Source organism: Crocodylus porosus, unplaced genomic scaffold (assembly GCF_001723895.1).
Source record: "Crocodylus porosus isolate Cpor-Errol unplaced genomic scaffold, CroPor_comp1, whole genome shotgun sequence".
Taxonomy (NCBI): Eukaryota; Metazoa; Chordata; order Crocodylia; family Crocodylidae; genus Crocodylus; species Crocodylus porosus.
The window spans coordinates 1,150,381-1,167,589 of NW_017728904.1; the positions used below are offsets into that span (position 1 = coordinate 1,150,381).

At 48.6% G+C, this 17,209-nt stretch overlaps 2 protein-coding genes across 13 annotated transcripts in view; one reads left to right on the forward strand and one right to left on the reverse strand.

Annotated features, from left to right (window-relative positions):
* Positions 1-13,171, reverse strand: part of UBAP2L (ubiquitin associated protein 2 like) — a 28,708-nt gene extending 15,537 nt beyond the window's left edge. For 3 of the 12 annotated variants that reach the window (XM_019556795.1, XM_019556797.1, XM_019556794.1), the window contains exons 1-8: positions 13,004-13,171; positions 12,333-12,410; positions 10,451-10,561; positions 7,346-7,574; positions 6,654-6,749; positions 5,879-5,924; positions 5,429-5,541; positions 3,565-3,639 (exon numbers count right to left, since the gene is read on the reverse strand). In XM_019556795.1, coding sequence (XP_019412340.1) covers positions 3,565-3,639; positions 5,429-5,541; positions 5,879-5,924; positions 6,654-6,749; positions 7,346-7,574; positions 10,451-10,561; positions 12,333-12,410; positions 13,004-13,093 — 838 coding nt within the window. In that variant the 5' untranslated portion in view covers positions 13,094-13,171. The remainder of the gene's footprint in view (positions 1-3,564; positions 3,640-5,428; positions 5,542-5,878; positions 5,925-6,653; positions 6,750-7,345; positions 7,575-10,450; positions 10,562-12,332; positions 12,411-13,003) is intronic. The other 9 variants (XM_019556799.1, XM_019556798.1, XM_019556796.1 and 6 more) reach the window with 9 other exon arrangements.
* The window catches only part of LOC109324773 (mothers against decapentaplegic homolog 6-like), a 165,330-nt gene that overhangs the window by 42,386 nt on the left and 105,735 nt on the right, over positions 1-17,209 (forward strand). The window lies entirely within an intron of this gene.

A 17,209-nucleotide genomic window follows, 5' to 3' on the forward strand; every position in this document is an offset into this window, starting at 1 on the left:
CTAGAAGGATAGCAAGAGTTACACATGTGTACATGTGCAGGCGCATGCACACATCACAGTCCCACGCCTTTCACAAGCCAAGAAAGCACTGGGGGCACTGCAGGCAGCAGGGTGGGCACTTACTCACCAACCAGACAGGCTAGAGGCAAAGGAAGGCTGTGCAGACACGCCCCAACACCAAAGCAGGAACAGGGCTCCCCAGACTCCCCCTAAGCCCCTGCATTCTAAGCCGGCAGTTTTCTTGCTCCTTCCTCATGCTACACTGGCTGCATTTACTGCAAGCTGTTGCTCCTACAATCAGCCAGGTTAATTCCAGCAGCACAGGCCAAAACTGGCTCCAGATGTGGCTCTGCCAGCTTGTAAGGGGCCATGACCATGCAGCTATGACCGTATCAGGTGGGTTTTCTTAAACGGGAACCATCAAGTCAAGCTTAGCTCTAAGCTTCACTTTTGCCAAACTTTATTTTAAACAGCCCACAAATAACCAAGCAGTTTGCCGGGCTCTCATTTTTATTTTACCAATGTTTCCCTGCAGGATTCAAAATCCAACAGTCTGAATTAGCACGTGAGAATTCAAAAGCCAAATTTTCTGCTGCCCTAAAACTGATGCAAGAATTTTCTGCCCCCAATTTCAGAGAGATGCAGAAGGCGAGCACGCTGAAGTACTGCAGCACACAGTGCAGCGTTTCAGTTTCAAAACATCAAGGTGCAATTTGTAAAACATAGATATCCTTAAGAAAACCTGTCCTTAACCTGACTGCGTCATCTTCCAGCCAGTTCCAAGTCCCTCATTTCCACTGTATCAGTTTGAACCAAGCATCCTGAATGAAGCATGCTCATTTAAGTCTTTCAACCACAGAACTTTAAAGTTCTGGGGTGATGGGAGAAAAGGAGGAGCATTTCACATATGAAAAAAAATCCATGGCAGAAACCTATTTTTTGTTTTGCAGGTCATTTTTAGCCCATACACACCAGATTAAAAGCCACACAGCCAATGGGGTTAATTCTGGAGACATTTACAAAGCTAGGATGAGTTGGCATCAGCAATTGCAGCAGCTGGCAGGTTTAGCCTGGGTTGGGAAAGCTCTGTAGGTACAAAAGCATTTTAGGCTCCTGCTTTTACAGGGCATGGTCTGAGGGGAGCAGGTCCTTCTAGGTATGCTGCCTTTAAGTTTCCCAGTTCCAGAAATGCAGTTGCTTGGGAGCACCAAGGAAGTTACAGCAGAGCCTAATGAGCTGAGCCAATCTAAAGACCTTAGTGTCTAAACACTATTAGAAATACTAACATGAATACAATTTAATCCCTCTGATCCTTAACAGACCCAAAGCCCCTCACCCTTGAGGAATCCCCTTTGTCCCCCAGAAGGCAACAATCAGGCAGGGGAACCAAGTATGTGCTACACAGCTGGCTAGCTTTTTTGAAGCCAGCTTTCCCCATCTGCTCACTTGCTTGCACTCTCAGCAGCAGTGGGCTAGTTCCTTTCCAGCCTTTCAGGGACTGGAAGGTGCTCAGGTGCCCAGCTCCCTTACCCAGAGAGAGGAAGTGGAAAGTCGAGATATCTCTGTCAGATTGCAGGTTGGCAGAGCACAGCAGGAGGAGCTCAGGAGGGCATGTGCCAAGAGACACAGCACGGGACCCACTTTCATTTCCCCTCTTGTTTAAGTACAGCATTTTAGAAAAAGAAGGAAAAGCAGAGTAAAAGGCAAGCCCCATGAGGGATCACTGCCCACTGGAAGGGCTCTCCCTACTTTCCAGAACAGCTCCCAACTGATGCTTTGGGGGTGTCAAAGAGTAGCCCTGTCCTGTGTTTTTAATGCAGAGAAGGGGACAGAGAAAGAAGGATTGGCAGTAAGAAGCTGCCTGTCCTGGGGTTCTCCAGAAAGGGACCAAATAGCTCCCACCCTGCTTGGAGATGCTATGCCAGGAGCCCAGAGATGCTTGGCAAGGCCTGCAGGGAGCCTAGCTCTCAGCATTAACAGGAGGATGCAGCCTGTCCTGCTCAGAAAGGCCTTGATTGGGTAGTCTTCTCCCTCTGCCCCAGTGAGGAAGGTTCTTTCAGTCTTGCAGATATTCTCTCTTCAGAAGCATGCTGGTATGTGTGGGATGTTTTTGGGGCAGCTGAGAGCAATGACTGCAGCATCCAGAGGGGGAATCCAGAGATGGGACACGTGCTACAAACAGTGGACAGCCACTCTCCTTGGAGAGCTTCCAGACATGGAAGCCTTGGCACCTCAACTCTTCTGCCCCTAAGCACAGGGCAAAGGGCACTGCCCCTGTAACACTAACCTCCAAGTTAGCTGCACCCTGGACTGACTGGGAAGCCTGCAGATGAGATGCCTTGCGTAGCTGGATGGATACTCACTGCTTCAATTCAGAGGGGTGCCACTGGGCTCCAGGGAAAAGCTCTGCATCACTCCACACTGGCTGTGAACCACTTCATGGAATGCAAATCTAGATGTACCTCCCCACCACTGCATGGCAGATCTCCAACAGCCAGGCTCATGCTAACTACCTGTGTGCTACCCACTGCTCACACCAGCAGAGCTGGAGCTCCCTGTTCAGAGTCATCTCCCGGCTATTAAGGAACAGGCAAGTGTAAATTCAGTCTAGGGGGAAAATTGGGAAGAGAGATTCAAAGCCCACAGAATGGGAAAAGGAACTTAAAGCAAATCTCTGTTCAGATCCCCAAAGAATCCCTACCCCTGGGGCAGGCTGCAACTTTGAAGAGCACATGGGAGAAGCTAGGGCTTTACTTTCCATGACAGTTGCAAATTATTCATCCCTTGGAATCTTCCCATCAAGACTGGAGGCCTTTCTGGCAGAGAAGCTGAAGTCAGACCAGTTACCGGGCTGAATGCAGGAGAAAGAGGAGGATGCTCTGGGGCCAATGCTGTACTATACATCAGGACTACATGTCTGAAGGGCACCTTCTGACCCTGGAGTTCAGGAAGGGCAAGAGCTAAGAAACAAAGCGACAAGGGTCTAAACCTCCTTCCATGGCTGCACATGTGGTTGGTATCTATGAACATTTCAATTTCAGGGCAAGCCCTTTCACAGGAAGAAAAGAAGTTGCACAGCAAAAGCACCCCAAAGAAGCTCATCAAGAAGCAGTTGTAAATGGAAGTAGAGTGCTGAGATAATTTAGCAGGACTAATTATCCCCTTATGAAACTTATGAAGAGGCCAAAGAGCCAATGGTAAAGGAAGCATGCAGCATTCAGAGAAAGCAGAGTCAGAACTTGGGAAAAACAGCAGGAGCCCAAGCTGCTAGCACTTCCTCATCCTGGGTAGGAGGTCGTGTATGGTTAGGGACCTGGATGCAGTGCTGCACGGAGTGCAGACAAACAGGGGCTGAAGCTGATGTTCACACAATCCACATGCCTTTGGGCTTCACCTTGCCCAATTCATGTCAGGGGTCAGCATTAGTAAAAGCACAGTCAGAACAAACATCCAGTACTTGTCAACACGAACAAGCTGAGAGAGAGAAAAGAATGACATATCCACAGATATTTCAGTTTCTTAAAAAAAGCTATAGAGGAAAGGAATCCGGGGCAGTTTGTGCACCTGGATGTATCGTACCAGGAGCAGTGTCAAATTTTCGGGGATAATTTGCCCCCTCACCCCCAATGAAATCAAGTCCTGAAACAAAACAAAAAAAGAAAAGAAAGAACCAGTGACATTTTGGCTTGAGAAGTGAGAACGAGTTTCATTGCCCCTATGAACACCAGATACGTGGTACCTGTGGATACTGTTAATATAAAGAGACGCTCAGGGCTGCTACAATGGAAACCAGATGACCATGCATGACACTTGTGTTGGAATAGAGGAATTTCAGGGTAAGCTCAATGTGCACATTACAGCACAGAAGCAAACCTGGATCCCTTCACCTAGAGAGGAACAGTTTCTCACCCAAACCAAAAGAACATTTTTATCTACCCTTCCCAACAACCACCTGCTTCAAACACAAAAGCTGCAAGTTCCAAGTAAGTAGAACTGGAGCATTCCTATCCAGCTCTACTATCCTACATATTACGATATAAGGACATCCCCTTGCCCCCCAAAGGTACAAATCCTCAATCCAGCCCCCTCACATTCAAGATTCATTGGCTATATGTCACTGAATCACCCACTGGAGTTACAAGCTGCAAAAAAGCTCAGACAAACACCCATACACCATTTGTTTGATCTTGTTTTAGAGATGCCATCCCCGTCTCCTAAAACAGAACAAATTTAGGGTTGCATGGTACCCAGGCTTGTTAAAATGAACTGTATGGTTCTAAAGCTAGTTATACATGTATCCAAGAAATTATGGTAGCTACAGCATACTATTTATTATTAACCCATTCCTTGGGCAGGCAGCACGAAATCAGTAGCAAGCAACAGATTTTAATTTTTTTTTCTAAAATGGTCAAAAGTGATCCGATTTGCAAGGTGAGGAAAAAGCTTCACCAGGTCTCTAGAAGCCCAAAAGCTTGCATCTCCTGCCCCATAGCTATACAAGTTTGTCCAATACAAGATATACCCTCACCTCACAAATCTGGCTTTTCCCACATCCCTGGACCATCACAGTCCCACCATCACCACTACCAAAGAAGTTTTGCAGCTGACAAAAGCAGAGAGAAGGGCCAGTTGAAAATAGTCTCCGATTCTGAAGTGCAGTTGTAGCCACTTCTTATAACAAAAAATGCTGAGCTCACCTGATTATCTCGGGGAAAGAACTGTGAAACTTGGAGACTGCTTCAGAAGACAACCTCCCCTCAAAACAGACTACTAAGTTTTAGTCAGAAAAAGGGGCCCATGAGACCTTGCCGAGTCACTGCATGGCAAAACTGCATTCTCCGGAGTATCAAAAACCTACCCTCAATGTTTATATGAAAATGTCCTGTTCCATTTTTACAGTGCAAGAAAATGGCAAAGGCAAGGGGAAAAAAAATGTGGAGAGCCCCAAGAATAAAGAACTGGATAAAAAGGGAAGCAATGAGTATACAGTACTCTTAGGCCTGGTCTCTCCAATTAGATCTCACCTTGCAAACCATCTGGGCAAGAAAAATGATAGGAAGCATAGTGCTTCCATACCCAAATCAAGAGTAAGATGACATCTTAACTCAAAGGGCAGCTCACATACCATGCACAATGGAAAGTGGAATGGTCAGCCTTATTGATTACCAAGTGGCCTCTCTACAGGACACCCGTGAGTTTCTGACACTTACTGCCTGGTGTAGTCACCATAGCAGAGCAGTCATGACAATTCAATTGATAGTCTAAAAGTGTCTTACAGAATGCCAGCCCCAGAGGCAATGGACTCAGGTTGCTGAATTCCAGCCCTGAATCTACAGGTGGCTTTCCTCCACTCGGCCCACAAGACTGAGGGAGACTTGCAAGAAATCAAAGTCTGATTTAACGGGACTGAAGCATGGAGGTCACCTACTCGTGCCATCGTCGGGCTCAAAGCTGCCAGTGTTGTTCCACGTGTTGTTGTTGCTATTCCCATAGTTCTCCTCCGTACTGGCTGGCTCTGCGTAATCAGCTGGGTTGAACGTTCTGCAGCACAGATTAGGGGACCAGGTTTAGTTTTCCTCGCAACTGTTACAAGCGAAGATCAACTGCATTTAAATAAGGGCACTGCTGGAAGATTCCCAGCAGGCTCAACCCAACCCCCTTTACAGACAGGCTACAACTGACTTAGCTATTCCAAATGTACCTGAGTGCAATGCTATGCCGACATGGAAACAGATAAACCAGCATAAGTCAGTGGGGAATGACTGAAGCCATCATTCACTAACAAGATTACTATAGAGGCTTCCATATGCAGAGAGAAAAAAGAAAAAAATTGCAAGGAATTTCACGTTTCCTGTGCTTTGGATTCAGTGAAACTTACCCCATGCCTTGGGCAGAAAATCTTCCCCCCCGCCTTCCAGAGCCACCTGCAAGATACACAATGGTTCTTCATCGTATTTCTGCAGCTGAACAGGGGAGCCTTCTTTGCTGTGCATCACTGAAGCTAAGAGTTTACCAGCGCAGAGTTTCTAAGGCCCAAGTATCTTCCCGTCCTGATAAGATTTCAGACTGCTCCTTTACACGCACGTGACTAACCCCAGTTAGCTAGCAACATGATCAGTGATAAAAGATTCTGTCCACAAATTAGTTTCCCCATCTGTCACCAGGTAAAAGGTATCAGGCACTAGGTTCCAATTCCAATAGCATGTGTTCTCATCAGCAATTCCAAAGAGCTCAGGTTGTTTCATGGAGGGATTATTTTTGACAATGAGAGTTTTAAAACTAAAATCAAGTCGGTTCTGCTTATAGAGAACCAGTAAAGTTGCCCAGAGACAACCACAGGACTGGAAGCCCCCAGGTTCTGCTGCTAACGAGCCACCTGCCCAAGGTTACAATAACCACTTTTGTCTCAATTCTCCCCCTTCCTCCTCAGTAAGATGGGATATTTAACTACCAGGGATGGGGAAGGAGAAGAGCCAGGCAAAACCTCCAACAGGCTGAAAGCATGTACAGCGATACACAGGCACTAAGCAAGCTGTAGGTAGTAACTGCTCATGCATTGAAGTGCTGAAGCTAAGGCTCCCGTGTAGAAGCACCAAAGTAGAGACAGTGGTGCACCACCTCCCCCCCTCTGCCACCTGAAGCTGTCTCCATACCTCTGCCTCGTCCACGACCTCGTCTCCCTCTCTCTGTGCCTCTTCCAGAAGATCCTCCACTCTTACCACCATCCAGCCCATTCTCCTGGCCCCGAACTGAAAGACATGGAGCATGACACTAAGACAGCTTCTAGCATCACTACAGGCTTGAGAAGGATGCAGGCCAAGTGAAATACATAACAGCCCTAGAGCATGCTGGCAGGAGAAACCCCATGCTACAGATGTCACAGCAGCTTATTTTGCTCACACTGGTGAAATGGAATGGCCCTGGGCTGAATTATTTGCTCAGTGACCAAAGGGTCAAGGACCATCTCATGGCAGCCGCACTAGCTTGGAAGCAGAGCACCAGAGAGGTCTGTGTATCTACAAGACAACACTTTTAGAGGCAGTGCCAGGGTCAGGAATATGCCAGGAACTTGTGTGCAGTGTGTGAAGGACACGTCTACACCACCTCCAGGCCATGCCAGGCTGCTCTGTGGTGAAGTATGGTGCCCCCAGGCTACAGACACCAAATCCAGAAATGGATGCTACAGTGCTGCAGGCACCTTAAAATGGCATGGGAGGAAATGCTCTGTCTTTGGGGTGCTACCGCACCATGCTGCATCTGTTCCCAGGCCTAACAAGTGCAGAATAGGCCTGCCCCGATTCCCGGTGGCACCGCCTAGCACAGGTTGGGGGTGGTGTACACGTGCCTGAAGTGTCCTCCCCTGTCCCAGGATAGTTACAGCTGCGACTGAAGTACGGGCTCATACACTCTCTCCCGCGGCTGGCGCCTCGGCCCCGCCTTGGTGGTCCGCCACGTCGCCGGCTGTAATCCCGATCCCTGTCCCGGTTCTCTTTGCTTTCTTCACTGGGTTCTGTTTGTCCACTCTCCTTCTGTCCCGAGACACCCTTCTTCTTACCAACCATTTCCCAGGAATGCTGAAGGAAAGAAGAGGGGCAAAGAGGTTAGCTGCTGGCTGATCAACACTGGAATGCAGGTTACATGGGGCACTGAACAGCCTACAGAAAATGTAATGAGGGAGGCCAGAAAAAAAGGTTCCAAAAGAACAGGAAATAAGAGTTCATCTGCCTGCATTTACCCAGCTTCCTATAACAACCAGTGCCTCCCTCCTTCTCCGCAGCCAGAGCTTCTGCCATCTTGCCAGCCTTCAGTCATATGTTACCCAACCAAACCAGCAACATTCATTCTTTAAGTGAGAGACTGCACAAAGCTCTTGGACTGAGCCCCAAAGTTTTTCTGTTTGACCTCAAAACTGACTGTATGCTGCAGTCAGGCAGGCTTATCCCACTGCTGGCCTGCAGACCAAGTGAGGAGGGTTCCAGGGACATATCCCTTAAATCACCATGCCTGTTGAGTATGAGTTCATTGCAGAGGCCAGTTTAAGTGGGCTGGCTCTTGCAAGGCAGAAAGCTGTTAGCTACAAACTGAAAGGAGAGCCACCACCTCCGGTCACATATATCACTCCTTAATCTCCCATGTGGAAGCTAGATTTGAATTCTCTGCACTAACCTAGATCCCTCCAAGGCAGAAAAAATATCACTTGGCAACATTCGAGGCAACAGAAACATCCTCTCAATAGCAGCAGGGTCTTCTAAAAAATCCCAGTGATCACTTCAGCTCCTCAGAAAGATCTGTGCTAGGTCACTTGTGGGATCAAAGGACTGTTACAAAATACCCTGTTACCTTGTTCATCTGAACAAGGCTGGGCTGTAAGAAGGACCTTACCTATGTTTTCATAAAGACAATGCTCAAGGGTGTCACTTGTCTAGACCCCAGGTCTAGAGGCAGTATCTACTAATCATGTTCACCATTAAACTTACACAAACCTTGCCAGGATCTGTCATTCCTACCACGCAGCCTTGCCTGGTTCTGGGGAACGCACAAGCACTGAACAAGGGAGCTCAAGTCACTCTGAAATAATTACAGCAAGTTAAATACACCATCAGTTCACCCCTGCTTCCCAGACATACTTGTCGCCAGCCCACAGTGGTTTCACACTGGCACTAACTGATGCTGCACACTGTTAGCATAATTAAGGCAGAGCCACAAGTCACTGACAAACACATGAAAATATGACTCAAAGCTAAAGGAACAACTGGTCTTGGATAGCAATGTGCAGAGATGGTGGCAAAAAAGCTTTCGGCACAAGCCACCTTCAAACCAGAGGTCTTTGCCACCAACTCCCACAGCCAACTGGCTCGGAAAGGACTTCAAGATAAGTTACTCTGCAGAGCAATTATAAACTACATCAAACCAAGCACCGCTGTCACCTCAACTCTTCTGTCCCCTGAAATGTGACAAGTCTCTTCTTATCTGTTTGGCTGAGGCCACCCCTCACTACTCTGAGGGTCCTGAGATAGGAACAAGTCTGAGCCATTAAAACAGGCATCTTTTCACAGTGTCATCAGACAGCAATTGAGTTCTGACCAGAAGCAGCTCAGAAAGCTTTTGCCAATTGCAATGCAAATGACAGCCTAGCTCATAATGTTGCAGGTGGTAACCTGCAGGCCCCCTATGGCATTGCAGACTGAAATAGCTGGCATGGCAAGAGTTTTACTCTGCCAACATTGGTTCAGGCACTACCCAGCTACAGCACCGACCGTGTCCTGCATCCCATGCTGCTGAATGTCCCCATTGACCACAGAGAGGAAACACCAACACAAGGCTTCACGTGTGTCATCCTCACTACAATTTCCAGGGGCAGTTGCTCATTTAAGAAATTCAACTGCCCAGATTCTAACTGTCGGTTGCTTATCAGAAACTGCTCCTGGCAGGGATGCCAACACTTGCCTGTGAGAGGTTCTGATACTATCGTCTTTTACAGGGAGCGCTCAACTAACCACTGCCTGATGAATGGGAAAGAGCTGAACCATAAAGGCATGTAGCTCGCTGAAGGCATGGAATCTAAACTAGGTAGGCTGCACATAGCTCATCACATGCCAAGACCAACAAGGGTCACTGGAGCCCAGGCTGCAGGACAGCTGCTATACAGAACACATCTGGCAGGTCCACATGGTACTGGCTGGGCTCACATTAAGTAACTAAAGCAGCCATTCAAGGTCCTCAGGAAGTGACTTTCAGAGCCTCAGGCCCCTGAAGTCAAACAATCGCTTACCATCAGCCTTCCCATACCCAAAATGCCACAGGCAATCCCATGAGGCAAAGCCTTATATTCGCTGTGGTCCCAAGGGGTTCAACATCATCCACCTAGAGCTTTCCTTGACTGTATCAGGACTGAGGTCTGGCTGCCTTTGTCCCAAAGGAGGAGGACCCATGTTCCAAGATGCTCTGCAGGCAGCTCCCTGCAGGCAGACTTATTTCGAGGGTTTATTCAGGGCAGTAAGAGTACATGGGGAAGCTGGCATGTGTGCAGACCACAGGGATGAAATCCAGCTCAGCAGAGCACACTGCAAGTGGCAGCACTGGGCACTAGGGCCTGTGAGGGCATGCCACACAGCGTGAAGAACCCAAGCCATGACAGGCCAGTCAGCTACAAGGCTGCACTTAGCTAAGAGGTAAAAGCCCAGCACTGTAAACCACAAGACAGGAGGAACAGGAAAGAGTAGAGCATTTACCAGTCTTCACTTTCATCCTTTAAGCCTCTCCTAGGTCTGCACAAGCCACAGGCATATCAACCAGGCACAACCACCTACCAGGACCTGTATGCCCCAAATGAACAGACAGCAGATCTGTGCAGATAGCACTTGGAAAAATCACCTCCCCAACTCATGCTCTGGATACAGAGTCTTCACGGGGACACCCTTTTTCTATGAGTGGAAGGAGCCAGGCCTACCGTGTCCGGATTCCCCTCCAGCAGCACGTTGATGGCTCTGTTAACATCCCCGTTGCAGTCGTGCAGAGCAATCACACACTCATCCTGGTTTTTGCCCGTGATGTCAATCAGCTGTGGAGAAAATGACACCAGGAGCTCATTCCAAGCCCAGACAAGAGACAGGTCTTCTTTGACATACCCCAGGCTCCAGACCAAGGACACACTCCAGTCCTTGTGAGATTTACTAGAGGAGAGCAGATCACTGCAGCATCACAATTCAGTCCTCTCAAAACCAGGAATCCAAGCATTCCAAGTTGCGGGAGACAGAGGGGATATCTGGTCGACCACAAAGACTCTCCTGCACCGGGAGGGCCAGTTTAGATACAATGACTACTGTGGAACACTATTAAACCTACTGGAGAGTATGCCTCTCCAGACCCCGAAAGAGCACATCACAGGATGAACCCACTGCTGTTGTTTAGTACACGTTAGGTGTTTACAGGCAATAGCTGATGCACAAAGTAGAAGACAAATTCAGACAAACCCAAAGACCACTGTCAAAGTTTAACACAGATTTATAGTTTGCAGCAGCCATGTCAACGCGACAAGCCCATGAGCAAAGACAAGCATTGCCCAAACACTTGCATTCCAAGTGCTGTTCTGGGAACTGCACTTGGCTCCATTCCTTGTACACACAAGACCACCTTACAGCCTCTCCCTATGCATCTACAAGTTTGTATTTTAGCAGGCAGCACAGCCAGCGAAGGGGCAAGCAGACTAGCGCACCAGCCACAGCTCAAAAGGAAGCGATGAAACACCAGATTTTAGGGATGAAAACAAAGCAGCCCAGAAATGCCTAGGCCAGGGTCACGGAGCAAGCCAGTAGAAGAGCCTGAAATAGCTTCCAAGTTCACAATCCTGTTCTAACTGGTGGATACAGTTGCTTCATCCATAGGCAAGATTATACTGAGCCCTGCAACACCTCCAGTTTAATGGAAGTGTTTCTGCTGAGCCAAGAAGCCATCACTACACATTCACATCTAAGCTCAAGGCCAACATGGCAACCAGCTGCAGCAGATCTGGCTGCTGTGTGGCTGAGCTAGTGAACTCTGGGCTTAAGTTGCAGCACCCAATACAGCTCCATAGCATCCACACATTCGCTTACAGAGGTGGAGGAAGCACCTCGGCCCCAGTGGGTCCAACTCAGGATAGCCCAGCGGAGCACAGCCTAAGCAAGCAGACAAAAGAGTAGACAGATGGAGCACCTCTGACAAGGTAGAGAGAAGCAGCAGCAAGAAGAAACAATACAGCTTCTGCAGCTCACAGGTACAGGACAGGGAGGCATCCCCTGAGGCAGTCAATCAAGCTCCTGGCTTTCACAAGCAACCAAGCTCATGAGAAAAATGTTCCATCCCCTCAACCATTCTGACAGCCCTTCCCCAAATCTGCTCCCACCTAAACACATGGTTATTGGACAAGCAGGAATGCACTTGGCCTTCTAAATACAGCTCATGACAGCCAAGTGCCACCTATCACTTCCTCTGGCTTGCTGCAATGAGAGAAGCTTTCCTTGGTCTGTCCAACTGCAGAGTCGTGCAGACACAGGCAGACTCAGCAGGCAAGCAGGCCTCCAGCTGCCAAGACTATCCAAGCTAGCTGCCCTCCTTCTCACTTCCCTCCAACCCTGCACCGCTAACCCACAGCCAGTTCCTGTAAATAGCCTAATTCAGTTACCACCATTCATCTGAGCCCCCAGCTCAACACAGCTGGCACTTCAGCTCCTGGAAACAAGACACGAGTAACAGAAAAGGCACCCCATTTCCACCCCCACAACCCAAACATTGGCTGTGCTCTAGCCAGAGACCCTGCATGCCCCGCAATCTGCCCATGTCCCCACACTCACTTGTTTCACCTTCTCCTCAAAGTCAGCGTCATTGTGGTCCGAAATCATCTGTGCAAGTCGAATCTGTTCCGCAGTAGCCTAAAGAGCAAAGGTGGAAGAGATGCAGGATTACAGCAGTGCTTTTCCAACCAGCCACTTTCCAAAGAACAACATTCCGCTCCCCTGCAAGCACCAGAACAGAGCGTGCACAGAGGGGGAAAGGAAGGAGAGCAAATGTGGGTCTGAGAGGGGAGGAAGGGCAAAGGGCCAAGTGAGGAGGTGTGGAGGAGAGTGAGGCCCTGCTGGACACTTCCCCATGCATGTGAGCCAACTGGCTCACCAAGCACCGCTCTCTCTCTTCTTGGGGCAGATCTCAACTCCCAGGTACATTCTGCAGGTGAACATCAGCGATCCGTGTTTGTTAACAGGGGCAGGGAGCAGCCCGAAGAAAGCAGAGTGGTTTCAGCTCCAGCTCTCACATGGGAACACTAATGAAGTAGCTGTGTTACCAGCAACAGCCCAAGCAGCCTGCCCCTGCCCTGCCCTGAGCAGCAGCGCCCTTTAACACACAGGAAGTGGTTCTGGGAGACACATTAAGCCAAGCCCAGCTATTACTCATAACTGCTCTGATCAGCTAAGAGTGCCAGGTCTCCACCTCCAAGCTAGCTGGTTTCCATGGACGCTCCCCTTACCTGTGGCCGCTGCTTGTGCTGTGTCTGGCTCTGTGTCTGTGTCTGCTCCCAGTTCCCCCGGGCTCGGTTAGTGCCCACCGATGTCATCATTTACAGTATATACAAATAACAGTATTTACAAGGTAGAACTCTGTGGTGGGGCAGGGGAGGAGAGAGAACAGACGGTTAGAAACTGGAAACAAAAGGCAGCACCCAGAGGCTGGATGATGGAGTGGGCGGGACCACATGGGGGTTGGTTACCACAAGCCATTCCCTAGCATGCCGGCACCTTTCCCAAACAAGGGCAGGATTAAAAGGCAACTTTTAAGTTTCTTCTACCACTAACAAGCAACACCAGAACTGGAGCATCCCTACTGCCAGTAGACAGTGCATTGCCTCCTGCTCCCTCTTGCCTACCCCCAAATCTAAAAGCAGAAATACTTTTCTTCTTGGTAGGAGTATGTTCCATGGCTGACACACAAGACCAAAAAGCATAAATTAGCTGTAGAGTAAGAATGTTGCAGTCATGGTGGTCCAGAAATGATGGGAGAGGCAAGATGTCACCCTAAGAAATCCTTGCCTTTGCATGAATTTGCTGACACTGACAATTCCAAGAAGGGGATGCAGAAGCACTGCAATGCTGTGGTGAGGGACACTTAATGCGTGCTCCCAAGAGATGCCACATCCCAACACAAACAGCTCAAAGCTCTCACCTCATCAACTGATTTTCTGTTCCAGCTGCTTGCTCCTTGCAAGTTTCCTTCATCCTGTTTCCCTCATCCCAGAGAAGGCTCAAGGAAATAGATCAACCCAACTGAAGATAACTCCCAAATATCGGACAGGATGTTACAGGTTGGTATGTTTAATTTGTTTAAACAAAGCCTGCACTCCAACATGAAGAATCTACTCCATCTATGTGGACTGTTGTCCTGGTCTAGGAATGCTACTTCTTTTTCCTACAGTACAGCATGCTGCATAATTATCACTACAAACACAAATTTTTCCAAATTGTGTTAAAAATAAATGCAGGATTCATCCAGTCCACTCACAACCCACGCAAGACACAGGAACTAACTAGAAGTGTAGAACAATGTTGCACAGTAGTTTGGGTCAAGAACCTTAGGAAGTTTAGCACAGGGAATATCCTAGCCAAGTAAAACTGAAGATCCCAAATCTGCCATTGCAAGGAATGCCCAACAGTGACAGTAAGGCAGCAGACACGCCTGCCACACCCGACCTGCCCTCAGGAGCAAGGAAAGTGATATAAATCTCAAAGCACTAGGAAAGATCAGAGGCTCATAAACAATACTGAAATTAATCCTTAGGCACTCTGCTAATAAGAGAGTGCAGACTCTGCCTCTGGAGCAATGGGTCCTGTGCTAACTGCTAATGCAACATGTGTGATTTCCCTACACCAAGAAGAAACAAAGAGTAGAGATGTGGACTGGTATCTGGCTAGGAAAGCAGAGCAAGACAATCAAGAGGCCACTGTCCCCATGAAGCTCAGTGCTGCTCCACAAAGTGGAAATAGGGTGGAAAAGTTGAAAAGTAGCCCTGCTCAGAACTAAGATCTAAATCTTCAAAGACACAGTTCTGAGGCTATAAACCACTCCTCTGGAGTGCAAGAGGCCCCTCAAATTAGGTCTACACTGCAATTGTAAACAGAGTGCTCCGCACTCCTCCAGCAAGATGCATGGATTAGCTCCTGTAGCTCACTTGTCTTCAAGTTTTAAGGCTTTCCTGTAACTTCATAGAACCACAGAACTTCTCATGAAACATCCAGAAGTTAAACCCGCCTCGTGTGATGCCCACCTTGCAACAATCTAAAAACAAAGACGACTATTTCTGTACCTCAAACCAAATCTCTGCTTATTAGAAAGCACAATCTGTACCATCTATCTCAGCCTGCCAAAAGAGCATCCAGCAGTAAATTTAACAAGGCAGAACAGGACTTTAAAAAGGAATATGCAGCAGAAACTTCCCCAGAAGTCAGAAAATGAAAAGCCTCTTAAGCTACATAGCTAACCTTTCTGCACTTTATATACAATTCTTCCCTGTGGTATTATCCTTGTTCCCCACTGCTGCATCTATTCTGGTTCTCAGTATTTCACATACGAACAAGTTGCCATATTAACCCAATTTGGCATCAGAATTGCCAGCCCAGAGGGAAGCAATACTGCCTGTTTGCAGTAACTTAATCTGCAATTTCAATAGCATACAGTTCTATTAGTTTGCTGTCCTAAACCTTTGTGCGCAGTTATTGGGTACTGTTTAACAACTGCCATGTTCCACTGCTGGCCCAGCTATACTCTACCAATGGATTAAATAACCCCCGTGTATAAAGCTCAGGAATTATCCACTGATACAGAAATATCAGCCCAAGCCTTAATGTTACCAACTGCTGTAGGCAGGTGGATGCCTGAACCCCCAGTGCTCCATGAACCAGTCGTAGGGCTCCGCGTAAGTATGGGTAACTGGCCACCAAGTACTCACTGCCAGATCACAGCCACTGGGAACTGACAGGTTTCAGGCACTATTAAAATGCAAAACAGAGCCAACTTCTTGAGGATCTGAACATGACTGCACAGAAACAGCTACAATCTGATTTGAACTGTTCTTTCATTGGGAATGTTTTAAATGCAGTCAATCCATGTATTTCCTTTTAAACCGTAAAGCAATTCATGCTCCAGCGCAGGTACTGTATAAATAAAATTATGACTGCAGATAGCCAGGGACACAATGAAAAGAGTCTGGAATGAAATACGCTAGGGAAGAGCAAAATGTAACAGAAAAGTCAAATTGATTTCACAAGCCCAAGAGGGAAGCAAAAGTGCTCGCAAGGTAGCAGGAGCAAGCAAGGAGCTCTACAGCCATAAGTCACACGATTTCTACCTGCAAGAACTTGAAGTTTAATTTACTCCACAGTTACTCTTCACTTTCAGTGCTAAACTGCCACTACTATTCACTCGATAGGTAGAAAAGAGATCCGTTTACACACTATTTGTTTCTGCAGGGTTTCAAGGAGAAAGGGCAATAAACTTAAGTTTTTAATAATTGGCTTGCTGGACTATAAATTTAAACCACTGCAGTTTTGTAGAGAACAAGGATCCATTGCTCAAATCCATTATTTTTTTTAAAAGTGCTCGCAGCCCAAAACCAGTGTTTAGTAGCCCTGGATCCTAACCCCAGTTCTGCTGCCATTACTGGGCTCCTTCAGACATGTCACAGCATGTCTCAGCCTCAGTTTCCCCATCTGTGAGAAGGGAGAGATGATCTTTTCACACACCCCCTCCACATACCTTAATTAACATTTACAAACCAGGCTCTGAGGTTTCAGATGAAAGGACTACAGAAGGGCAGAACGCTAGGAGCAATTATTCTGCACGGCTAGGGAGAACACGTACCGGAAAGAGCCTGACACAGAGGGATACTCTACAAGGGCTATGTTACGCTTCACCCAGTGCTTTGGCCGTGCGTGAAAATAATCCATGTATTGAGACGACAGATTTCTGTCTGACAAAGCTTTGCAGCAGAAGGTATGGCAGGGATCCAAGCACAGTACCAAGGTAGGTCTCTGAACGGGACTCTTCAGAGGCCAAAGCTATGTCAACACACCGCAGCGAGGCCTTCTACAGCGGTGTGGCTGCCAACAAAATGGGCAAGCCTCTCACTAAGAATCAAACATCACTCCAGACCAGCACACAGTTGCCTGCAGGACTCTGGGCCAGCATGGATGATGGGGGCAGGCAGTGCGAGAAGGGTCACGGGCCAGGGCCTCAATTCAGACAAAAAAACCCTTATCTGGGTTGCCCTTCTCTCCCCCAAAGAGGGCTGCAAGGTCGGAGAGGCGAGGGCTGGCCTAGGCCTGCAGAACAAAGGAGGGCAGCGAGGAAGCAGGCTGCCCCACCGCTGCCGCCAGCCACAAGCCAGCGGCACGTGGGTGCTGCGACGCAGGGCTAGGCCAGGCGCCGGAGGGCAGGCCCCCACGGCCGGGGAGGCAACGTGGCGCTGGCCGGACCCATTGTGCGGGGGAGGAGGCGGCGGGCGGCCGCAGGCCCATTGTGCGCGGTCCGTCCTGCCGGGCCGCGCCGCTTCCGCCCTCATGGCCGCAGCCGCCATCCCCGCTCCCCCTCAATGCCCCGGCCTGCGCGCTACGCGAGTCCCCGGCTCGGCCAGGCCCACTAGGCCGCGAGCAACCACAAAACCAGCCGCGCGGCGCCGGGGCTG